General features: G+C 42.8%; 1 protein-coding gene across 1 annotated transcript in view; it reads right to left on the bottom strand.

Moving 5' to 3' along the window:
- LOC309560524 (uncharacterized protein) overlaps positions 1-26,870 on the bottom strand; it is a gene marked incomplete at its 3' end in the record, with an annotated part of 174,787 nt that overhangs the window by 102,423 nt on the left and 45,494 nt on the right. Inside the window, exons 8-9 of the mRNA XM_082264155.1 lie at positions 24,647-24,772; positions 21,099-21,217 (exon numbers count right to left, since the gene is read on the bottom strand). Coding sequence (XP_082120281.1) covers positions 21,099-21,217; positions 24,647-24,772 — 245 coding nt within the window. The remainder of the gene's footprint in view (positions 1-21,098; positions 21,218-24,646; positions 24,773-26,870) is intronic.

Here is a 26,870-nt window from a genome sequence, read left to right on the forward strand (position 1 = left end):
CTCCTGCCTGCATGCATGAGCTAAGGGCAGATTGGTTCCAGGAAGTAAATGCTACATGAATCATCTGTCCTAACTCAAAATGGCTGTGGCCAGAAAGGCTGGGGGAGGGGGGGTTGGTTCCAAAATGATTTCTCAGCAAAGTAAAGCACAGAGACATAGATGGATGGTGAAGGAGTTAACTCCATTTTTCTTATGCAATCTTCTGTTCCCATTAGATAAGTCTGAGCCACACCTAACATTGTTTGAGGTATATGCAATATTTAGCAACTTATCTGGAGCTCAAGATCCAGCTTTGCGGAGAAATGTTTTTCTTTTCTTTAGTTATCTATATGATTTTAGCTAAATTGCACTTTTTGTATTAGCTCATAGAATGTTGCCATTTCAGCATGTTTCCTGATAAGAGAATCACTACTCCACCCTGCTTCTATCTATATAAACTGGATACAATATTAAAACTTTTGAGAATTGATTCACCCATAAACCTGTCTGCATGTCTCATTCTGTGGTGAATTCTCTCTCCCGGGTACCTGCTTACATATAATTGACTGGTCATCTGATGGTCGGATGGCTATCCATAGAAGGGTCAAGCGGACCACCAACAGTTTTGGGGGCTCGTCCTGGATTGGAGGGTCAAGATCTCGGCCCTGGTGAGTAGACACTTTTGATTTGTCTGTCTGTCCAGGGGTCCGAGACTCTGACCACAATTCCAATCTTTGAACCTAGAATACGCTCCGGGAGCGTATCAGGAAATAAGCGTCTCAGGGAGACGTTGTAACTAATAAGCGTCTCAGGGAGACGTTGTAACTGTCTAAGAAGGACAGAATTTTTTTTAAAGGGTTTCAGGGAAACCTGGGGGTCTTCAGGGAAGACCCGTTCTTCAGGGAAGAACAAATAGATGTTGAGTTTCAGGGAAACCTGAGGGTCTTCAGGGAAGACCCGTTCTTCAGGGAAGAACAAATAGATGTTAGGTTCAGGGAAACCTGGGGGTCTTCAGGGAAGACCCGTTCTTCAGGGAAGAACAAATAGATGCCAGTCAATTCTGTGTAAAATCTTCTTTTGCTTATATCTTCCTATCGCATAGAGTTATAAGGATTAAAGTATAAGATAATTTGTTTGTGTGATCCAGAGGTTTTAATAGGTAAGTGTGTATAAACTGGTTGGTCACTGATTACTTCACTGTATGTCAACTAACCAAACCACATTTGGTGATCAATAAGATACGGGCAAGCCCGAGTATGAACGTGGTCCAGGCCCATTTTGTCTAGAGACCAGGTTAATGCCGGTATTATATCGGACTTAAAACCAGTCAAAGGTGGCACTAGTGAAGACGGTCATACTGCATTGAAGCACCATATTACTGGTTTGACATATATTGAAGCTGTGTAATGTACTTGTATATGACTTGTATACAGTAAATTGCGCCTGCGGACTGTTAATATAACACACTGTTCCTGATAGCGACTGTCACATTATTACTGTAAAAATTGACTGACCGATCGTAGGTTATCAGACAAATCAAGATGAATGTTTATTATGTGTATTGTTTGTTTGTCTATAATGGTAGGAAAGCCTTCTTGATAGCCACAATACCTGGGAGTATAAGGTGTAATATACATACACCAAATGGCTTTTCAGGAGGGTTTTTTAACCATAAAGAGGGTCTAAGGACCCAGATACATTTAAGTGATTTTGTGAATGTGTAAATCTTAGAGACATGTTTTGTTTATGGTTTTGTGAAATTATACTGAAGGTTTAGGTCTGATGCTGGCCATACATGATACAATTTTCTTACAATTTTCAGTACAGTTTTTCTTGAAATTTACCTTCAGCTATGTAATACAAATGCCTACCTAATTGGATACAAATGAATATGTTTAATTTTGACCTCTTATTATGTGGTTTGTGGGGGATCTAACAGAAAATTGTAAGATAAAGAGTTGTCCGGACATGTATGGCCAGCCTTAGAGATATTAGGATACAAGTAAATCTTTTAGTAAATGTTTAGTTGTAATGTAAAGTACATGGAAAAAGCGGGGAGAATTGGTTTATTTATGCCCCGTATTAGTACAATAGAATAGGAAAAAAGCTACGTAGAGCTACTAGAAGTGAAAGTGAAAGTCTTTAAACACGTAGATATAGACCACAGCGATTGCCTATAGACAGAAGACGGGTGAGACTTTGGCGTTTTTGGGCAGTGAAGTGTCATTGCTGAGTAGCACAGTCTTAGAATTCAAACATTTGTCATTAATTTAAAGTCACAGTACATGTTAATTGTAAAACAGCAAGTTTCTGATTGGGCTACGAAATTTTTGTAAGGTTTTCAAAAAGCCATAACAGAGAGCGATGCAACTGGCATCTGATCTGTCTAAAGAAAAGCAGCCTGTCAGGGCGCATTTTCAAGGGCAATATCAGAAGATGTAAATAAAAGAGTAGGACATTTTCAACATAGGCCCCCCTATAATAATAATATTACCTTACAAATACCCCTGACCACACCTACACCCCACAGTTTCATTCTCCAAGGCAGGTGTAGTTTTCTTCCTAATGTCAGACGAGCAGAAAATGTTTATGTGTCAGATACGTTTAAAACCAGTACATTTCCTTACACGAGGGGAAAAGAGGGGGGGTCACTGCTGCAAATGCACTTCTACATTAGTTCCCTAATTCAGAACAGTTGTAGAATCCCCATACCTATGCAATTATTTTTATAAAATTTTTTAGAAGTTTTGCCATTTATACATTTGTGCCCATCTTGTATGAGCGTAGTAATAATGAATAAAAACACTATTTTATTAGAAAAAAGAAAAAATATAAATTGCTGTTGTCGGCAGGATATTTTGAAGTTATTTTTTATAGAATTATAGATAATGAAAAATTATATTTGGCAAATGTTCCCCTATGTGAAGGGGAGCCTTCCTGCAAAATTTTGAAAATTGGCTACTTGCCAAGAAAGCGTTCAAACGTCATATCTTTATTCCTGTCATAGCTATGGAATTAATTTTTGGACAGAAAGAGTTACTGCAATTAGTGTGACCATTGGACCCTGTTGGCACAGAGCCAAAAGTTTCAAATCAGATTAACTTTTTATCTGATTATAGTTTTTAAATTATATTTTATGGGTATCCTCTATTGAAAGAGGGGAACCTCTGGCCAGATTTTTGTTAGAATGACACGAAAAAAAAAAAAAAAAAAAGTTTTTGGTAAATTGGCACTAAGCCAAAAAGTTTTTTAGTTCTTTATCTGATCATAGCATGCAAGTGGTATCTGATGTGCCATCTCTACTGACAGCCATACCATCCGATGTTACCCACTGTACAGTGATTGGTTTAAGTAGTGTGTTTTTTTTTTTTTTAAAGCGTCCTATTGGACAAGGAGACACAGCCATCTTTGTTCCTTGTTTTTCAGTCCAGGTAACTGACCTGGTGTAGAAATGCCTTAGGGTCAAGTAGACAATTCAATTGTCCGCTCTATAGTTCTCCAGACCATGCAAGAGGGGATGGACACCTGCTCATGGGTCAGTCCCGCTACAATATGTACATGACATATGTAGTCACTCTGTGGAGGCCAGTCAGAGCGAGTGAGTTTATTGAAATGTACATGTATGTGGACACAAAGTGTCACAGGAATTATGACAGTGGTGTCAGGAAAGTGTTGTTTACCTTGGTTTTGTTCTCACAGGTGATAGTAGAGTCAGTCATATTAGAAGTGGGTCTTGCCAGCCCACAGTGGGTCTTGCCCGCCCACAGGATCATTGCTTGTTATGGATCCGGACTGCTCCTATCTATAATGACGTTTTGAGACAAACCACAGGTCCAGAAATGTTACAAGAAATGTTAAATGCATTTATATATCTGAAAAATGCTATGGTTGTAGCGCCTACACTGGGCCTCCCAAATCATGGAAAAATGTTTTGTGTTTATGCAAGGGACAATTGTAAGACCATGGCAGGTGTACTTGCCCAGGAGTATGGTGGTAAACTTTGCCCTATAGTTTTTGTCCAAAGATGGTCGCAGTCCAGGTCTAAAGGCATGCCTGAAGTGATTTCGAACATAGTACATAGCATCTTGTGAGATGGTAATAGGGATGGCCACATCATTTGCCCTAGGTAGACCCCAGTTTTAAATGGGCTACTGGTATTAAAGGGTGTGTTCCACCACAACATGATGTATAGGCAGCCATAGAGGGAGCAGAGGATGTTTTTGTAGTTCATTTCTTGCTCTAGGCCAAAAGATCACACATTATCACAGCTACAAACGCATCCTACAGAACAGGTTTTAAGGACTAGGGTGATGTTTTAGAAAATGTTGGGAATCACCTTTTTCTAAAAGAGGGGAGCTCTTGTGTGTATCCCCGCAGCTAGCGCCCCACTGTATATTGCCTAGTATTATGGAATAGGACACAGGGGGTGGGAAAGAACATATGAGGTATTGCTGACAGTTTAGTGCAAGCATATGTTGCTAGATGCATCACCTGTATTAGGAACAAACAATCCAAACATATAAGGCCACACATGAGCATCTCCAATACCCATCAAACCCATTCACACATCTACAAATAGATTTCCCATATAGGCCCAAAGCAGGGAAGAAATAAGAGTTCCTTTTAGTCAATAGTGGATGGGTTCAGCAGCTGAGTGGAGACCAAAAAAAGGGAGATGCCCACACAGTGGCACGCATTCTCAGTCAGGAGATTATTCCTGGATGGGGGTGCCTGCTTTGAATTAGTTCTAATAATGGTCCAGCTTTCATATCAAAAAGATGCCAGAAACTAGTCAAAATCCTGAAAATAGAGCTCAGGAATAGTGGAAAGGATGAAAAGGACAAGTTGAGAAAAGGGTAATTGAAATTTTGAATCAAGTAGAACGAAAAGTTGCTCGCACCTTTCTTTTCTTTTCACAGATACCAACCCATTCCTTGGAGGAGGGAGATGACGTAGTGAGCAAGCTGTCGCCACATGACAAAACCAAGGCTGGATCTCGTTTTGGACCAAAAGACAAAGGTAGTCACAGTGACCAGAATCGCTGTCCTTGTGGAAGACCAACAAGCCCGGATCCATGCCAGTCGAGTAAAAAAGGTCAAGGTGGAGTGTGTGAACAAGATAAAGACACAGATAAAGGAGGTGAAGCAGATGTGGAAAATCCTTGAAGAGCGAGTGAAGCAGGTGTTATAGTCTCTGAAAATTAGTAAAATGACTGTATTCATAGCAAAGAACTTTGACAAGCTGTGGATTGTGTTGGTGGCACTAGTATTTTTAGTGTTCATCCCAACCTGGATCATAACTAACTGTATATATCACCCAGCGGATCTGTGGCCCCTTGGAGGAATTTGTGGGACCCCTAACGCCACCAGCCCAGATATAGTATCAGAGATAACTCAGAAAAGGAATAAAAGAGCCCTGTCCCATAGTTCAACCTCCCAGATAGCCATCACACAAATAAATGGCATGACACAATTTTAGTATAATTCCTCTAACACATAGGTAGCTACTTTTATAATGCCTTATGAAACGATACTCCCTGGTAGTGAAGATACCATACGGTATAATGATAGGAGATTAGGCCCAGGAACTGTATTTATATGTGTCACGGACAAATATTGGGGAGACCATTGTGACTATTTGGGATCAGTGGGTTGGAACACGGAAGACGATTGGGAGTACAAACCTACTACTAGCAAGGATAAAAATAGAAAGACACTTATAAGCAGAATGACAATTGTTAAACATGTTCCCGAGCAATTTAGCTTAACCATAGAAAATCCTAGTCCAGAAGATAGTAGAACTTACGTTTTGGGTATCCGGTAGAGATCAGAGTTCATTAGCTTTAGAAAGCCTTTTTAGCTAAAAGACATATATGGCTCTTCTGAGTGGCCATCACAGGTACAAGAGACGAATCCTTTAAGGCCCTGTGTGCAGACTTTGGGAGAAATGGTAGCTATAGCAGATCCCATCTGTGAGGATACTATGCCCATAGAGACAGGGTGCTCTGATGTAAACTTATGGTTAGAATGGATGAGGTATAGTGCTAGCTCACATAACATGTCAGATTGCTATGTCTGTGGAGGAGCTAGGCCGCACTTGGGTATGTTGCCCCTTAACATCCCTGAGAATGTAGAAACTTGTTTTCTTAGCCTCTATACCAATACCTCTAGTAACCATTCTAGCTGTGAAACATGGAAAAAGGAATATCTCATCATAGCTTAAAAAATCTAGGCCCACTGGGTCTATCACCATTTACCCAGGTAATTATACATGTTACTTCAGACATAGTGGTGGGGGCAGGTATTTAGGGAACTTTACAGAGGGATATTGCTCCACCTACAGGTCCACTAAAATAGAGTATCAAACAATGTCTCTGGGAGACATTTACTGGATATGTGGAGATATGAAAATAAGGTTTAGGTTGCCTCTGAAGTAGACAGGAGAGTGTGCCCTTGCCAAAGTGATAATGCCCCTACACATATTTACTGAAAATGACAAAAACACATACCAGCTTAAGGGGAACACTAGAACTACAGGAAAAGAAGAGAAGCTCCTATAGGAAGTTTTGATCTACATGTATATATAGATACCATCGGGGTCCCAAGAGGGGTCCCTAATGAATTTAAAGCTAGAGACCAAGTCAAAGCCGGTCTTGAGTTCTTTATCTCTCCCCTTGTCACCATAAATAAAAATGTAGATTGGATAAATTATATCTATTATAATCAGTGGAGATTTGTTAACTATACAAGGGATGCCTTAAAGGGTATAGCAGAACAACTTGAAGCCACTTCCCAGATGGCATTCCAGAACAGAATGGCTCTGGATATGATCCTTGCAGAAAAAGGTGGTACCTGTATATACAGTATATTGATAAATAGATGGATGCTGTACTTACATTCCTGATAATACTGGCCCCAACAGTAAGGTCACTCTGGCCATTCTGTGTAACTGAAAAAGAATTCTGGCATTGACAACCCTTGGGATCAGTATTTTGGATGGTTTAATAGTTGGAAACAAGCCCTAGTGCAGCTAGGAATTATTATTGTTAGTATATTTGTTATAGGTGTCGTAATACTTTGTGTAGTTCCGATCATGGGAGTAATGGGTAACAATAAGGAGGAACACGTACTTGAGGCAAGCAAGGAATCCAAGAACATGTGTCGCTTCCTTTTATAATTTCTCAGCCAAGGAGACTGTATGTCCCTTGATGACACCATATGTATAATAAAAAAAAAAACATGTATAAGTTATGATTTTTTAAGAGGGGATTTGAAGGAGTTAACTCCATTTTTCTTATGCAATCTTCTGTTCCCATTAGATAAGTCTGAGCCACACCTAACATTGTTTGAGGTATATGCAATATTTAGCAACTTATCTGGAGCTCAAGATCCAGCTTTGCGGAGAAATGTTTTTCTTTTCTTTAGTTATCTATATGATTTTAGCTAAATTGCACTTTTTGTATTAGCTCATAGAATGTTGCCATTTCAGCATGTTTCCTGATAAGAGAATCACTACTCCACCCTGCTTCTATCTATATAAACTGGATACAATATTAAAACTTTTGAGAATTGATTCACCCATAAACCTGTCTGCATGTCTCATTCTGTGGTGAATTCTCTCTCCCGGGTACCTGCTTACATATAATTGACTGGTCATCTGATGGTCGGATGGCTATCCATAGAAGGGTCAAGTGGACCACCAACAGATGGGTATATTTATTTTGAATATTAAAAATGAATTAAATAGCATTTTTGCTTTGTGGATCTCAAATGAAGTGTAGATCCACTTTAAGTCATGGTATGAAAGATATTATTATAGATCTGTATAGCATGAAGTGTGAGTGTAGCATTTCAGATATGTATTACCTCCCACAGAGATCCCATTACTTCCCATGACTGTGCCCTAATTTTCCTTTCTCGTCCAAAGGCTAGATGTTTTTTCTATTTAGGTATCTTTTAGAGTCAACATTTACACACTAAAACAAGATACTGGCCCAAAGATTACACAATCATTTATATCCTGGTGTCTGTACAGGTGCCTTAAAGTGTATGTAATCTCAATTATTATTTCATTTTATCTGCCATTGTTATACTGTAAACAGATTTCTCAAAGTGGTTACATTTAAAAAGAAAATAAAAGATTGTGAACAGGCAGAAGCAGCATTCTTACTTGCCTAACTGCACTGTACACTGAGTTATGCGTATACAGCTCAGTGTACAATTTCAGCATCTGCCCTGATGAATGAACTCCCACGTATGCGCAGGAGTGACATCATCTCGGTCCAGGAAATCAAAACAATCAGAATTTTCGATCCCAGAAGAGCATTTATAGGTAAAGATATTTGCAGGCAGGATTTATTTTTTTAAAAAAAATATATATAAATATTCACACTATGTGGAAAAACTAATAAAGTAAGTAACATACCATGCAATGTGCACCACTCCACTATTTTCATATTTTTCTAATTTTATTTTATTTTCATTTTCATTTTATAATAATTTTCATATTTATTTTAATTTTATTTTTTCTTTATCTTTAATATATATATATATATATATATATATATATATATATATATATATATATATATATATATATATTATACACACACACACCCAGTATCTCACAAAAGTGAGTACACCCTTCACATTTTTGTAAATATTTCATTATAACTTTTCATGTGACAACACTGAGAAAATTACCCTTTGCTACAATGTAAAGTAGTGAGTAGTGAGTGTACAGATTGTATAGCAGTGTAAATTTGCTGTCCCCTCAAAATAACTCAACACACAGCCATTAATGTCTAAACCGCTGGCAACAAAAGTGAGTACACCCCTAAGTTAAAATGTCCAAATTGGGCCCAAAGTGTCAATATTTTGTGTGGCCACCATTATTTTACAGCACTGCCTTAACTCTCTTGGGCATGGAGTTCACCAGAGGTTCACAGGTTGTCACTGGAATCCTCTTCCACTCCTCCATGATGACATCACGGAGCTGGTGGATGTTAGAAACCTTGCGCTCACCCACCTTCTGTTTGAGGATGCCCCACAGATGCTCAATAGGGTTTAGGTCTGGAAATCATGCTCGGCTTCAGTATGTCAAAGTACATGTTGGCTGTCATGGTTCCCTCAATGAACTGTAGCTCCCCAGTGCCGGCAGCACTAATGCAGTCCCAGACCATGACACTCCCACCACCATGTTTGACTGTAGACAAGACACACCTGTCTTTGTACTCCTCACCTGGTTGCCGCCACACATGCTTGACACCATCTGAATCAAATAAGTTTGTCTTGGTCTCATCAGACCACAGGACATGGTTCCAGCAATCCATGTCCTTAGTCTGCTTGTCTTCAGTAAACAGTTTACGGGTAGTGTTGAGCGAACACGGACTGTATTATTCGTGTTCGTACCGAATAATTGGATTTTTTGTACCCGAACACGGACACGGACACTTTACTGTTCGGGTAAAAATCCGTGTTCGGTCGTTTTATTTCCGGGTTTTGCATGCTTTGGCGCTCTTTTCATGGCGGGCTTTCAACAGCCAATCAACAATCGTTTAACTGGTGTGCCTTAAGCCATCCCAGCCATGCCTGCAAATGTCTCAGTAGCTGTGATTGGCCGTCTGAAGCATGTGACCAAGTCTTTATAAGTTCGAGGCAGCCGCAGCGGCGTCATTATGCTGCTTAGATTCAGGGACAGAGAGCACACATCAACGTGCTGGCTGCTGATTAGGGAAAGATAGGCAGGAAAAAACCATTTGTGTCCGGATAGAATTGAGGGACAGGTCGGAGTGTTTAGGCAGGGCGAGTTGTAGGCATTTTAGGGATAGAGTCTGCTGAATTATATAGGGTCAGTGTCTTCTACAAACTACAATCGATATTGCTGTGTGGGGGGTGGGGTCTGCACTCAATCCTGATCTACGATCTCTTCTCAATCCTGTTAGGGACAGAGTCTGCTGAATTTTAGGGAAACTGTGTTCTACAAACTACAATCGATATTGCTGTGTGGTGTGGGATTGGAGATAGGCAGGTGTCAGTGATCCACATCCATTTTTCTGTGTGTGAGCTGCAGTGAACACAATCTTTTTGGGCTGCAGTGAACACAATCTTTTTGGGCTGCAGTGAACACAATCTTTTTGGGCTGCAGTGAACACAATCTTTTTGGGGTGCAGTGAACAAAATCTTTTTGGGGTGCAGTGAACACAATCCTTTTTGGTGTGCAGTGAACACAATCTTTGTGGGGTGCAGTGAACAAAATCCTTTGTGGGGTGCAGTGAACACAATCTTTTTGGGGTGCAGTGAACAAAATCCTTTTTGGGGTGCAGTGAACAACATCCTTTTTGGGGTGCAGTGAACACAATCTTTTTGGGGTGCAGTGAACAAAATCCTTTGTGGGGTGCAGTGAACACAATCTTTTTGGGGTGCAGTGAACACAATCTTTTTGGGGTGGAGTGAACAACATCCTTTTTGGGGTGCAGTGAACAAAATCCTTTTTGGGGTGCAGTGAACAAAATCATTTTTGGGGTGCAGTGAACACAATCTTTTTGGGGTGCAGTGAACACAATCTTTGTGGGGTGCAGTGAACACAATCTTTTTGGGGTGGAGTGAACAACATCCTTTTTGGGGTGCAGTGAACAACATCCTTTTTGGGGTGCAGTGAACACAATCTTTTTGGGGTGCAGTGAACACAATCTTTGTGGGGTACAGTGAACAGAATCTTTGTGGGGTGCAGTGAACACAATCTTTGGGGGGTACAGTGAACACAATCTTTGTGAGGTGCAGTGAACACAATCTTTGTGGGGTGCAGTGAACACAATCATTGTGGGGTGCAGTGAACTCAATCTTTGTGGGGTACAGTGAACACAATCTCATACTGAAGGTTTGAGGGTGCTGCCTGTTCCATACTCCCCCTACTCCTCATCTAGCCTTTTAGGGGTACAAACAATAGTAATTGGGGCCTAGTGTGGTTGTGTACGTGTGATATACATACACTTTTTTGGGATCATATTTTCTATTCCGCTATTTAATCAAAAACCTTTGGGGATCAGTTAAATTGGGGGATAGTCTGTGTTGGTACGTGTGAGAGAGATCCACCTTTCCAAGTTGTTGGGGTTCATCTCATACTTCTGAAGGTTTGAGGGTGCTGCCTGTTCCATACTCCCCCTACTCCTAGCCTTTTAGGGGTACAAACAATAGTAATTGGGGCCTAGTGTGGTTGTGTACGTGTGATATACATACACTTTTTTGGGATCATATTTTCTATTCCGCTATTTAATCAAAAACCTTTGGGGATCAGTTAAATTGGGGGATAGTCTGTGTTGGTACGTGTGAGAGAGATCCACCTTTCCAAGTTGTTGGGGTTCATCTCATACTTCTGAAGGTTTGAGGGTGCTGCCTGTTCCATACTCCCCCTACTCCTAGCCTTTTAGGGGTACAAACAATAGTAATTGGGGCCTAGTGTGGTTGTGTACGTGTGATATACATACACTTTTTTGGGATCATATTTTCTATTCCGCTATTTAATCAAAAACCTTTGGGGATCAGTTAAATTGGGGGATAGTCTGTGTTGGTACGTGTGAGAGAGATCCACCTTTCCAAGTTGTTGGGGTTCATCTCATACTTCTGAAGGTTTGAGGGTGCTGCCTGTTCCATACTCCCCCTACTCCTAGCCTTTTAGGGGTACAAACAATAGTAATTGGGGCCTAGTGTGGTTGTGTACGTGTGATATACATACACTTTTTTGGGATCATATTTTCTATTCCGCTATTTAATCAAAAACCTTTGGGGATCAGTTAAATTGGGGGATAGTCTGTGTTGGTACGTGTGAGAGAGATCCACCTTTCCAAGTTGTTGGGGTTCATCTCATACTTCTGAAGGTTTGAGGGTGCTGCCTGTTCCATACTCCCCCTACTCCTAGCCTTTTAGGGGTACAAACAATAGTAATTGGGGCCTAGTGTGGTTGTGTACGTGTGATATACATACACTTTTTTGGGATCATATTTTCTATTCCGCTATTTAATCAAAAACCTTTGGGGATCAGTTAAATTGGGGGATAGTCTGTGTTGGTACGTGTGAGAGAGATCCACCTTTCCAAGTTGTTGGGGTTCATCTCATACTTCTGAAGGTTTGAGGGTGCTGCCTGTTCCATACTCCCCCTACTCCTAGCCTTTTAGGGGTACAAACAATAGTAATTGGGGCCTAGTGTGGTTGTGTACGTGTGATATACATACACTTTTTTGGGATCATATTTTCTATTCCGCTATTTAATCAAAAACCTTTGGGGATCAGTTAAATTGGGGGATAGTCTGTGTTGGTACGTGTGAGAGAGATCCACCTTTCCAAGTTGTTGGGGTTCATCTCATACTTCTGAAGGTTTGAGGGTGCTGCCTGTTCCATACTCCCCCTACTCCTAGCCTTTTAGGGGTACAAACAATAGTAATTGGGGCCTAGTGTGGTTGTGTACGTGTGATATACATACACTTTTTTGGGATCATATTTTCTATTCCGCTATTTAATCAAAAACCTTTGGGGATCAGTTAAATTGGGGGATAGTCTGTGTTGGTACGTGTGAGAGAGATCCACCTTTCCAAGTTGTTGGGGTTCATCTCATACTTCTGAAGGTTTGAGGGTGCTGCCTGTTCCATACTCCCCCTACTCCTAGCCTTTTAGGGGTACAAACAATAGTAATTGGGGCCTAGTGTGGTTGTGTACGTGTGATATACATACACTTTTTTGGGATCATATTTTCTATTCCGCTATTTAATCAAAAACCTTTGGGGATCAGTTAAATTGGGGGATAGTCTGTGTTGGTACGTGTGAGAGAGATCCACCTTTCCAAGTTGTTGGGGTTCATCTCATACTTCTGAAGGTTTGAGGGTGCTGCCTGTTCCATACTCCCCCTACTCCTAGCCTTTTAGGGGTACAAACAATAGTAATTGGGGCCTAGTGTGGTTGTGTACGTGTGATATACATACACTTTTTTGGGATCATATTTTCTATTCCGCTATTTAATCAAAAACCTTTGGGGATCAGTTAAATTGGGGGATAGTCTGTGTTGGTACGTGTGAGAGAGATCCACCTTTCCAAGTTGTTGGGGTTCATCTCATACTTCTGAAGGTTTGAGGGTGCTGCCTGTTCCATACTCCCCCTACTCCTAGCCTTTTAGGGGTACAAACAATAGTAATTGGGGCCTAGTGTGGTTGTGTACGTGTGATATACATACACTTTTTTGGGATCATATTTTCTATTCCGCTATTTAATCAAAAACCTTTGGGGATCAGTTAAATTGGGGGATAGTCTGTGTTGGTACGTGTGAGAGAGATCCACCTTTCCAAGTTGTTGGGGTTCATCTCATACTTCTGAAGGTTTGAGGGTGCTGCCTGTTCCATACCCCCCCTACTCCTCATCTAGCCTTTTAGGGGTACAAACAATAGTAATTGGGGCCTAGTGTGGTTGTGTACGTGCGAGATACATACACTTTTTTTGATCATATTTCCTATTCCGCTATTCAATAAAAACCTTTGAGGATCAATTGAATTGCGGGATAGTCTGTGTCGGTACGTGTGAGAGAGATCCACCTTTCCAAGTTGTTGGGGTTCATCTCATACTTCTGAAGGTTTGAGGGTGCTGCCTGTTCCATACCCCCCCTACTCCTCATCTAGCCTTTTAGGGGTACAAACAATAGTAATTGGGGCCTAGTGTGGTTGTGTACGTGCGAGATACATACACTTTTTTTGATCATATTTCCTATTCCGCTATTCAATAAAAACCTTTGAGGATCAATTGAATTGCGGGATAGTCTGTGTCGGTACGTGTGAGAGAGATCCACCTTTCCAAGTTGTTGGGGTTCATCTCATACTTCTGAAGGTTTGAGGGTGCTGCCTGTTCCATACCCCCCCTACTCCTCATCTAGCCTTTTAGGGGTACAAACAATAGTAATTGGGGCCTAGTGTGGTTGTGTACGTGCGAGATACATACACTTTTTTTGATCATATTTCCTATTCCGCTATTCAATAAAAACCTTTGAGGATCAATTGAATTGCGGGATAGTCTGTGTCGGTACGTGTGAGAGAGATCCACCTTTCCAAGTTGTTGGGGTTCATCTCATACTTCTGAAGGTTTGAGGGTGCTGCCTGTTCCATACCCCCCCTACTCCTCATCTAGCCTTTTAGGGGTACAAACAATAGTAATTGGGGCCTAGTGTGGTTGTGTACGTGCGAGATACATACACTTTTTTTGATCATATTTCCTATTCCGCTATTCAATAAAAACCTTTGAGGATCAATTGAATTGCGGGATAGTCTGTGTCGGTACGTGTGAGAGAGATCCACCTTTCCAAGTTGTTGGGGTTCATCTCATACTTCTGAAGGTTTGAGGGTGCTGCCTGTTCCATACCCCCCCTACTCCTCATCTAGCCTTTTAGGGGTACAAACAATAGTAATTGGGGCCTAGTGTGGTTGTGTACGTGCGAGATACATACACTTTTTTTGATCATATTTCCTATTCCGCTATTCAATAAAAACCTTTGAGGATCAATTGAATTGCGGGATAGTCTGTGTCGGTACGTGTGAGAGAGATCCACCTTTCCAAGTTGTTGGGGTTCATCTCATACTTCTGAAGGTTTGAGGGTGCTGCCTGTTCCATCCTCCCCCTACTCCTCATCTAGCCTTTTAGGGGTACAAACAATAGTAATTGGGGCCTAGTGTGGTTGTGTACGTGTGATATACATACACTTTTTTTGGATCATATTTTCTATTCCGCTATTCAATAAAAACCTTTCTAGGGCAAGATCTTAAATTACAGAAATATGAGGAGACCGTCAAATAAGGGCCGTGGCCTGGGTCGTGGTGCTGCTGGTAGAGCTCCTGTTGCAAGGAGAGGACATGGTCGATCTGTGCCAGCTACACGCACAAGTGAAACACCTTCCTCAAGTGTGAGTAGGCGACAGAACCTGCATCAGTATTTGGTAGGGCATCAAACGCCCCTAGAAGTGATGAGGCCAGAACAAGTTGAGGCGATAGTAGATTGGTTTGCTGCTGACAGTGCCTCCAGTTCCTTCACATTGTCTCCCACCCAGTCTACTGCAGAAAGGTCAGAGTTGGCACCTGCAGCCAATGTCCAACCGTCTTTCACCTCACCCCCTTGCAAATCAGGCCAGCAGTCTGAGCCCCAAGCCATACAGCAGTCTCTTATTCTTTTTGAGGACTCTGTCAGCAGGGTTTCCCAGGGCCATCCACCTAGCCCTGCCCCAGAAGTGGAAGAGATTGAGTGCAGCGATGCCCAACCACTTATTTCTCAAGATGAGTACATGCAAGGATCATCGCAGCACGTCTCCGATGATGACGAAACGCAGGTGCCAACTGCTGCGGCATTCAGCATTGTGGAGACCGACAAGGAGGGCAGGGGTGAAGACTGGGTGGAAGATGATGTGGAGGACGATGAGGTCCTCGACCCCACATGGAATGAACGTCATGCAGGTGAACTGAGTAGTTTGGAGGAAGAGGCGGTGGTCGCACAGAGCCACCAGCACAGCAGAAGAGGGAGCAGGGTGCAGAAGCGGAGCGGCCGTGCCCTAGACACTACGCCCGCTACTGCCCAACGCAGCAAGGGAACGAGCGCACCAAAGTCAGCTCAAAGGAGTTCTCTAGCGTGGAAGTTCTTTAGAAAATGTGCTGATGACAGGACACGAGTGGTTTGCACCCTGTGCAATCAGAGCTTGAAGCGAGGCATGAACCTTCTCAACCTGAGCACAACCTGCATGATCAGGCATCTAAGTGCAAAGCACGAGCTGCAGTGGAGTACACACCTTCAAAACCAAGAAACGTCTCTGGCTCATCCTGCTTCCTCTTCTGCTGCAGTCTCGGCCGCTCCAGCCACATCTGTAGTGATACCGGCACCTGCCACCCCGCAAACAGACGATCTGTCAGCAACACCACCACCTGGGTCACCAACAACCATCTCCACAATGTCCCGTGGAAGCGTTCAGCTTTCCATCTCCCAAACACTTGAGAGGAAGAGGAAGTACCCCCCTACCCACCCGCGATCCCTGGCCCTGAATGCCAGCATTTCAAAATTATTGGCCTTTGAAATGCTGTCATTCCGTCTGGTGGAGACGCACAGTTTTAAAAACCTTATGTCGGTGGCTGTCCCACAGTACGTCGTGCCCAGCCGCCACTACTTTTCCAGGCAAGCCATCCCTTCCCTGCACAACCAAGTGGGGGAAAAAATCAGGTGTGCACTGCGCAACGCCATCTGTGCCAAGGTCCACCTAACTACGGATACGTGGACCAGTAAGCACGGTCAGGGGCGTTATATCTCCCTAACGGCACACTGGGTAAATGCAGTGGCGGATGGGCCTGAGGCGGATAGCAATTTGGCGCATGTCCTTCCACCACCGAGGATTGCAGGGCGCTTCAGTTTGCCTCCTGTTCCTAACTCCTCCTACTCCGCTTCCTCATCCTCTACCGCCTCCTCATCCGGACAGCGTAACACCTTCACCACCAACTTCAGCACGGCCAGGGGTAAACGACAGCAGGCAGTTTTACAACTTGCCTGTTTGGGGGACAAACCACACACCGCGCAGGAGTTGTGGAGGAGCATGGAACAGCAGACAAATGAGTGGTTGCTGCCAGCGAGCCTCAAGCCCGGCCTGGTGGTGTGCGATAACGGGCGAAATCTCATAGCAGCTCTGGGCCTAGCCGGTTTGACGCACATCCCTTGCCTGGCGCATGTGCTGAATTTGGTGGTGCAGAGGTTCCTTAAAAACTACCCCGATATGTCAGAGCTGCTGCAGAAAGTGCGGGCCGTTTGTGCGCACTTTCGGCGTTCTCACCCTGCTGCTGCTCGCCTGGCAGCGCTGCAGCGTAACTTCGGCCTTCCCGCTCACCGCCTCATATGTGACGTGCCCACAAGGTGGAACTCCACCTTGCACATGCTGGAAAGACTGTGCGAGCAGCAGCAGGCCATAGTGGAGTTTCAGCTGCAGCACGCACGCGTGAGTCGCTCTGCGGAACAGCACCACTTCACCACCAATAACTGGGCCTCCATGCGAGACCTGTGTGCCTTGTTGCGCTGTTTTGAGTACTCCACCAACATGGCCAGTGGCAATGACGCCGTTCTCAGCTTAACTATCCCACTTCTATGCCTCCTTGAAAAAACAATTCGGGCGATGATGGAAGAGGATGTGGCACAGGATGAGGAGGAGGAGGAGGATGAAGAGGTAACATTTCCAAGGCTTTCAGGGCAGTCATTCGCAAGGGGCTCCGAGGGTGGGTTCCTGCACACGCAAACGCCAGGGACGCAATTGTCCAGCAGGGGCACAGTTCTGGAGGATGAGGAGGATGAGGAGGAGGAGGAGGAGCTGGAGGAGGAGATGGAACCATGTTCACAGCAGGGTGGCACCCAGGCCAGCTCATGGCCATCACTGGTGCGTGGCTGGGGGGATACAGAGGACACGGACCATACACCTCCCACAGAGGACAGCCTTTCGTTGCCTCTGGGCAGCCTGGCACACATGAGCGATTACATGCTGCAGTGTCTCCACAACGACCGCCGAGTTGCCCACATTCTAACTTGTGCTGATTACTGGGTGGCCACGCTGCTGGATCCCCGTTACAAGGACAACGTACCGTCCTTAATTCACTCACTGGAGCGCGATCGCAAGATGCGCGAGTACAAGCGCACGCTGGTAGACGCCATGCTGCTGGCATTCCCATCTGACAGCGGGGCCACAGTGGAAGCACAAGGCAGAGGAGGAGGAGGAGGAGGTCGCCAACGCAACCAGGGCACCGCCAGCACCTCAGAAGGCAGGGTTAGCATGGCCGAAATGTGGAAAAGCTTTGTCAGCACGCCACAACAAACAGCAGCACCAGCAGCTCAGATGGAACGTCTTAGCAGGAGGCAGCATTTTACCAACATGGTGGAGCAGTATGTGTGCACACGCCTACATGTAGTGAATGACGGGTCTGCCCCCTTCAACTTCTGGGTCTCCAAATTGGGCACATGGCCTGAGCTTGCCCTTTACGCCTTGGAGGTGCTGGCGTGCCCTGCAGCCAGTGTATTATCTGAACGGGTATTTAGCACGGCTGGGGGCGTTATAACAGACAAGCGCAGCCGCCTGTCCAGAGACAATGTGGACAAGCTCACGTTCATTAAAATGAACCAGGCATGGATCCCACGGGACTTTTCCGTACCTTGTGCAGAATAGCAATGGATACCGACCTTACCCACCCATTGTTCCATTTTTGCTCTTTCTCACTCTTTTGGGGTGTACCCTCATTTAAAATTTGTGAAAAGAAGCAGTGTTGGCTACCTCGTCCTCCTCCTCAGGGCCAGATTAATGTAGGGGCTATTGGAGCTGCAGCTCCAGGCCCCTACCTTTTATATAGGCCCCGGGTTGGCCATATTCACTGTTACCGCTCTTCTGTCACTTGTAAACACAGAAGTCTGGCTTCTATGCTCGCTTCCCCAGGCAGCACCCTCAGAACCTCCCCACACAGCGTGAAGGCCGGACAAGGAGGGACAGTTGGCGATGCATGGATGTGTTTATGGGCTTCAGAGACAGCATCCCATGTTGAATTAGGCATGCATGGCTGCACCCTTCCTCCTCTGGGTGCATGGCAAGGCACGGCCCTAAGGCCCTTCAAAATCCTCAGCACCAAGCCCATGATGCTGTTAATCCGGCCCTGGTCCTCCTCCACCGCCGCTTCCACCTACACCGCCCATAGGTGTGCGCAGCCTATTGCATTAAGGTGTGCACCCCAAAGTTGAAATACACATGCATGTGTTTGCCAGCAGGGAGAGTAATGTATCGGGGCCATGTACCTGTAGGCAAGGAGAAATAGAGCAGAGCAGGTCCCAGGGAGATCTTTCCCATCTCCTCACTGGCAATGCTATGTGCCCTAGGTGATTAGGGTGTGCCCAGGCACACCCAGCACACCCTGTGCGCACGCCTATGTCACCGCCACATCCACCACCACCTCAACCTCCCTCCTACTCCATATGGGCCTCGTCCTTCAGAGATGAAGAAGAACATTGTTTTATTTTTCTGTTTTTTTTTGTTGTTTTAAGTTATTTCCCTATCCACATTTGTTTGCAGAGCACTTGCCATGCTCTTAATTACGTTTTGCTGCCATTTGCAGCACTCTAGCCCTTTCCTTTGGTGTTTTAGAGCCATTTTAGTGCCTTAAAGTTCGGGTCCCCATTGACTTCAATGGGGTTCGGTGTCCGGGAAAAGTTCGGTAAAAGTCCGGGACACGGACCCGGACTTTTTTTTAAAGTTCGGCCGAACCCGTCGAACACGGACATCTAGGTGTCCGCTCAACCCTATTTACGGGCTTTCTTGTATATCATCTTTGGAAGAGGCTTCCTTCTGGGACAACAGCCATGCAGACCAATTTGATGCAGTGTGTGGCATATGATCTGAGTGCTGACAGGCTAACCCCCCTCCCCTTCAACCTTTGAAGCAAAGCCAGCAGCACTCATACGTCTATGTCCCAAAGGCAACCTCTAGATATGACGCTGAGCACGTGCACTCAACTGCTTTAGTCGACCATGGCGAGGCATGTTCTGAGTGGAACCTGTCCTGTTAAACCACTGTATGGTCTTGGCCACTGTGCTGCAGCTCAGTTTCAGGGTCTTGACAATCTTCTTATAATCTAGGCCATCTTTATGTAGAGCATCAATTCTTTATTTCAGATCCTCAGAGAGTTCTTTGCCATGAGGTGCCATGTTGATCTTCTATGTTCAGAGTGAGAGTGAGAGTGATAACACAGAACTTAACACACCTTCTCCCCATTCACACCTGAGACCTTGTAACACCAATGAGTCACATGACATCGGGGAGGGAAAATTGATAATTGGGCCCAATTTTGACATTTTCACTTAGGGGTGTACTCACTTTTGCCAGCGGTTTAGACATTAATGGCTGTGTGTTGAGTTATTTTGAGGGGAAAGCAAATTTACACAGTTATACAAGCTGTACACTCACTTCTTTACATTGTAGTGTGTAATTTCTTCAGTGTTGTCACATGAAAAGATATAATCAAATATTTACAAAATTGTGACGGGTGTACTCACTGTTGTTAGATACTCTATATTTTTTTCATTTTCATTTTCAATTATTTTTTCATTTAATTTTTTTATTCTAAATACATGTCCTAACCAATTTGCATAAATATATATATATATATATATATATATATATATATATATATATATATATATATATATATATACATATATATATATGCCAGTGGTACTCACATTTATGTCCTGGATTCCTTTTAGGTATTATTATTATTATAGTGTTTTTAATTGATTGGTATGAATTAAACAGCATAGTTATAAGAGATGTAAGTTATGAGATGTAAAGCAGATATTTTGTTTAGACTATATCCAGGAAGTGATGTCATTTGAGTGGAGGAAGTCCAGCTATATTAGCTGGAGTTCAAGCTATTATACTTAAAGGATAAAGTGAAACCAATTGGCTGACACAAGTGGGAGGGTTCTGTCCTCCTGTATGAATTAAAGTATCAAGAAACTGAATTTTCTGTCCTTGATGACACCCTGTTGGAAGGGTGACACGCAATGACGTAATTTCCGGTTCCTAAGACCTAAGACGTCACTTCTGTCCTCCATGGAAGGCAAGTCGAGCCACGACGAATGCGGAAGAGCCTCATTATTGCCTCAATGCCCGTTTTATGCAGAGATTTTGTAGTGAATTTTTTTTTTATTGCGCAAATAAACCTTTCTTACAGTACTTTACTATGAGTACTTTTTTCTTTCATCGAGCCTTGTGGATATTCGGGCTTCCTCAAAGAGCAGATTTTTGGAGACCTCATTTAGGACATCAAAGAGACCTGGTATTCCCAACACCAGACATATGCATGCTTGACCCCCAGACTGAATAGCTGAGGGTTCATTTTTACATGTTTACTTGAAGCACTTCAGCACATTTCTAAGGATTTTGGAACACTGAGGATTTATTTTTTGTTTGTTGAACCATTCATTTTTGTCGTGAACCTTCAGTGGTCCAGCTGAATTGTGACTTCCTTTGCAATAAATGACATGGGGGAGAACTGGATGGAACAAGGGAGATCAGTGATACAACAGCACCTTTACCTGAGTTACACAGACCAATCCAAGAAGAAACAACACAGAACAGCAGCCTGTTGTGATAATAGCCCGTCTTTTCTTCATGGCATTAGGAAATGCATCTTGTATGGAGGTTGTTATGGTTTCTGCAAGAGAATATAAACATTTTAAATGCCTAGAGTCTGAGGACAGGACCTCACGTTCATTTAGTGATTATCAGAACACAAAGAAGGCACTTCTCAGTGCAATAAAACCAAGACTTTAATAGCCCAAAGGTAGAATAAAAAACATTTACAGGAACTGAATAGTATATGGGATCATTAGTAAGCATGTGGCATCATGCTGGATTTTCCTGTGAGATGTGGCAGCAGCAACATGTATTCCAGCCAATCAGCAGTGAGGAGCTGCGTGACAAAATCCAGGAGGAGCAGCCACAATGCTGGGACCACCGTGGAACGTAAGAACCTGGATGTGACGGGTTCCACACTGGTCCCGTAGGCACGGCTGCTTTCCTGGATTCTGTCACGCAGCTCCTCACCACTGATCAGCTGGAATACATGCTACTTCTGCCACATCTCATAGGAAAATCTCCTGCATGATGCCACATGCTTACTGATGATCCTGCATACAATTCAATTCCTGTAAATGTTTTTAATCATCCTTTGGGTTATTAAAGTCTTGGTTTTACTGCACTTAGAAGTGCCTTCTTTGTGTTCTTCTTCATAAGAGTTTGCTTCCCTCTTTTGGAGTGCTGCTGAGGTGCTTGCTATTCAAGACATCTGCCTGCTCGTTCGTTGGGCTACATTGTTAACTTTTGACCCACAGAGGGTCCACCTTATCCAGAGCGCTCTATAATATTCTTGTTTATTCACTGATTATCACCTCTGCCTTGAAGCACCAGGTTCTGGGTCTATGCTCCCAGTCAAGACAATGAGTCTGGCTTACTAAAGCTTGTGTGAATATTCACACCGATTTTCAATCAAAGAAAATGTACTTGTTTCTTCTGCGCCTAAATTAATAATTGAAGTGAAATTTCACGCAATTAATTGTGTGAAGATTCTCAACTCTTTTAGCAAATCAGCCCAATTATCTGCATGGATAGTATGTCCTTCCCATGGTTCTCTGTATGTCCTTTAAAAAAAAAAAAAAACAAGAAGGGTGATGGTCGTAAGGTTGTAAGGTCTACAAGTCAAGGACAGGGAAGTTTAATGTTAAGGGCTCCCACTAAGTGCTATATATAATGAGGGTAAAGATTAAAGTACATCTAAAGCCAAAACGTTTTTTTTATTTTGGATTCAGAAGGGAATGGTTAAACTTTTGTCAAGTCTTTTTTTCTATATTTGTATCTCAATGGGGAAGTTCCCCTTCACTTCATGTTCTGTAAACATATCAAGAAGTAATGGAGATAAAATTCTCCATCCATTGAGTAAAACCCTTTTTAACCACTTAAGAACCAGAAGGTTCCCCCCCCCCTTAATGACCAGGCCATTTTTTGCAATTTGGCACTACGTGATTTTAACTGACAATTTCGCGGTCATGCAATGCTGTACCCAAACAAAGTTTACGTCCCCCCCCCCCAAAAAAAATATAACTTTCTTTTGATGGTATTTGATCACCTCTGCAGTTTTTATTTTTGGGATATAAACAAAAAAAGGCTGAAAATTTGGAGAAGACAATTACATTATCTACTTTTTCATATAAAAAATATCCAATAAACTCAATTTTTCTCATATATTTAGGCCAAAATGTATTTAGCTACATTTCTTTGATTGGTTTATTTATTGGTTTGCACAAAAGCTATAGCGTCTACAAGCCATGGTGTATATATACTGGAATTTACGCAGCTATTACTTTATAATTGCCTTTTTCATTTCTTGAAGTGCTAAAATGGCAGGGCCGTAACCCCCCCCCCCCAAAAAAAAAAAAGTTACCCCTTTTTTAAGTAGATACCCCAAGGAATTTCCTGAGAGGCATGTTGAGGCCATTGAATATTTATTAATTTTTTGTCACAGGTGTTTGAGAAATGACAAAGATGTCAATGAAATTATATATTGCTCACGCATTCCATGGGTATATGTGGAATTACACTCCAAAATACATTCAGCTGCATCTCCTGAGTATGGGGATACCACATGTGTGAGATCTTTTGGCAGTCTATCCGTGTACAGGACCCCGAAAAAAAATCACTGCCTTCAGGCTTTCTAAAGGCGTAAATTGTTGATTTCACCCCTCACTACCTATCACAATTTCATGGCCACTTGTGTCGCTCCTATTAGAATGAGTCCGCAGCTTCTCTATGGAAGGCGACCTACGGAACGGGGGCTAAAATTAAATTCAAAATAAACAAGTCCATCAAATATTATCCGAATTGTGTTGAAAAATTCAATTGAGACGTGACTTGTGATTAAATATTGGAATGTTTTCCAAGATACAGTGACATCCACGTGAGTTAGGATCCCATCACCAGCTGATTATCCTGCTTACCAGATGTAAATATATCTCAAGCAGTGTATCACCGCAAATATCATGCACATCCACCCTCGTGTGACCACACAGCAGAGCCTCTTACCGGACGTAAAAGTTAATGAGCATGGGATATCTTTCCTGGTTCGATCAGGATGTAACAAATGGCTGTCTGGATAGGCTATTTCACTCAGACCCCGGGAAGTGGTATCTTCTTATAAGCTCCTCTACTGCCACTTCCACCAATGTCTTCTATATCATATTGTGTGTGTGTGTGTGTGTTTTTTTCTGTATTGGTTGAACTTGTGTCTTTTTCAACCTGATTAACTATGTAACTATTTAATAAATGTGTTTTTGTAATAAAAGAATTAGGTACCTGAATTTGACTTGGTTTCAGCCTCTTGCAATCTCTTTACAGCAGAGGTCAGGGAAGGGGATGGAGAAGCAGCACAAAGAGTCAAATAGTCATGCTGCAGTACAAGGAATATACTGATAGGAGGAGTATGCAATGTGACAGAGATGAGCTCATGGATGCATTGCTTCTCCTTTAACCTCCCAGTCGCATGGTGTGGTGGAAAGAAGAACTGTAAGTGAAAGTGAAACTGCAACAGAGAAAGATTAGATGCTATTTCCTGCAACGTAGGACTGTGTTTTGAGCTGTGTAAATCTCAGAACTCAAATGACAGAACTACAAATCTTTTGACAGGTAAAATAGCTTTCATATACACCATATTACCAAAAGTATTGGGATGCCTGCCTTTGCACGCACATGAACTTTAATGGACAGCCTTCTCAAAAGAGTTGAAGCTGTTATAGCTGCAAAGGGTGAGCCAACTCAGTATTGAACCCTACAGACTAACACTGGGATGCTATTAAATTTCATGTGCATGTGAAGGCAGGCGCTCCAATACTTTCAATAATATAGTGTATATATTTTATCTGTGTATTTAGATGTTTGCCTGGAGATCAGCTTTAAGGCATTATTTTATGTTAACCCCTAGGGGACACTTTAGTATTAGGGACATATTTCAACATAAGGATAGCTGGAGGACTTATCGTTCTCTATGCCTTGAGTTTCAAATTTAAAAATAACAGTTCAAACCGATTCTTACCAATCATTGCAAACTGTGAGTCCAGGCCCAAAGTAAGCAGCATGAAGAAGAACAAGAATGACCAAAGTGGGGAAATCGGCAGTTGACTTAACGCTTCAGGATAAGCAATAAATGCCAAACCAAAACCTAAATTATAATACAAAGAGAAGTAAACTCAGTGCATGTTAAAATAGTGCAGAGGTTAAAAACAAATGTAACTAGACACTATGGGGTGGATTTACTAAAGGCAAAAGGACTGTGCACTTTGCAAGTGCAGTTGCACTCATTTTCCTTAGTAAATGTAATGTGGTAAAGCTTTACTTTGTAAAGAATATCCAATCAGGTGCAAGGAAAATAAAAAAAATAAAAACATTTTTGCTTGCACATGATTGGATGATGAAAAACAGCAGAGCTTTACCACATTTAGTAAGCTCTAGGGAAAATCGGTGCAATTGTGCTTGCAAATTGCACAGTCTTTTTGTCTTTAGTAAATCCACCTCAGTGCATCTACATATGTAATGAAAAATGGCAGAGGGCTGGTTCCACATAAATTGTCATATAATTTTCAGAATATTTTAGAGTAAACAAAAGGCTTGGGACAGGGAAAAACATTGTTGAACTATTCAATAGATTCTCATCAGGCCAAAGTATTGCAGTGTGTTAGCAAACTATCTGTAGTTTACATTTTGGGTGCATTGGCCTGTAGTTTGCTATTCAATTTAAATCAATTTAAATGTAGTCTCCCAAAACGTCCTTTAAAGTGGAACGGTAATGATAAAATAAATGCAAACAGAAAGGATTTTAAATGCAGAAGAGACATATTGTGGTTAGTTTACTAAAGGCAAACTGACTGTGCAGTTGCTGCACAGCTTAGTAAATGAGGGAAGCTTTGCTGACTGCCATCATCCAATCATGTGCAAGCAAAAATTCAGATTTTTTTTTTTTTTTTTTTAATTTTCCTTGCATGCAATTGGGTATTCTTTGTAAAGTGAAGCCTTACCTCATTTACTAAGCTCTGGAGAAACTGCACTTGCAAAGATCACAGTCGACTTGCCTTTAGTAAATCAACCCCATTGTCTCTTCTGCTTTAAAGTTCCTCACCTGCCTGTACACACTGTACACTGAGCTGCGTGTAGAATTTTGGCAACTCCTGCATTAGTGGGTGTCACATCATCTCGGCCCAATTGAAGATTTCAGCGTCCGGTGGAGGGGGGGGGGGGGTAAGGACATTGCGGTGCTGGAGAGAAGGTGGGTATAGCTCAGCTTTAGCAAAACCAGCTGTCCAGTGGCGGAAACAGGATTTGGGACAAACTGAATAACAACGCTGGGGCTCTGGTAAATTTTTATTCATATGTTTTGAACACCCTTTCCAGTTGCTGCTAAAAGGTGTACAGCAGGGTTTGGTTTTAATTTGTTTGTCCCTCACTTCAAGTGTTTTTAAATGCAAGCTTTTTCCTTCTTTTCTGCTCTCTGTTTCCTCTTGTGGAAATTTAACTAATTGTTTTATTCCAAAGATGCAACAGGATGCAAGAGGAAATCTCTACAAAGTAAGGTGAATTCCCCCTTTATATAGCTGTCACTGGAACAGCTGTACCCATTGGGAGATTAAAGCGATTGTAAAGACTTTTTTTCCTATAAAAATAACAAACATCTTATACTTACCTGCTCTGTTGCAGTGGATTTGCACAGAGCAGCCTGAACCTCCCTCTCTCAGGTCCCTCTTCTGTGATCCTGGCCCCTCCCTTTTGTTGAGTGCCCCCACAGCAAGCAGCTTGATATGGGGGCACCCAAGCCAAGTCACAACACCCGGTGTCCATTAAGACACGGAGCCTGACCCAGCCCCAACACCTCTCTCTCTCCTGATTGGCTAGCTGCTGTGTCTCAGCCAATCAGGAGGGAGAATCTCGGATGACTGAGACACTTATGGAAATCGCTGGACAGGAGGGACCTCAGGTAAGTGTTAGGGGTGGGGGGCGAGGGGAACACAGAAGGCTTTTTATCTTATTGCATAGAATGTATTAGAATAAAAACCTTCTGACTTTACAACCTCTTTAAGTCTAACCTCTTGCACCGGTAGCATGAGAATTGCATTCCTGTTATTTTTGTCTCTGAACATGGCAGCCAGGACCTACAGAGAATAAATCTCCTCAGCAACACTGACAGCAATAAAGACCTGTCTGGGATGTTAACGTTTCCCTGCTTTATTCAAAACTAAAAAAAATCGTTTTGAATATACATACACTTA

This window comes from Pelophylax lessonae, assembly GCF_965119305.1.
Source record: "Pelophylax lessonae genome assembly, chromosome: 7".
Classification (NCBI taxonomy): Eukaryota; Metazoa; Chordata; class Amphibia; order Anura; family Ranidae; genus Pelophylax; species Pelophylax lessonae.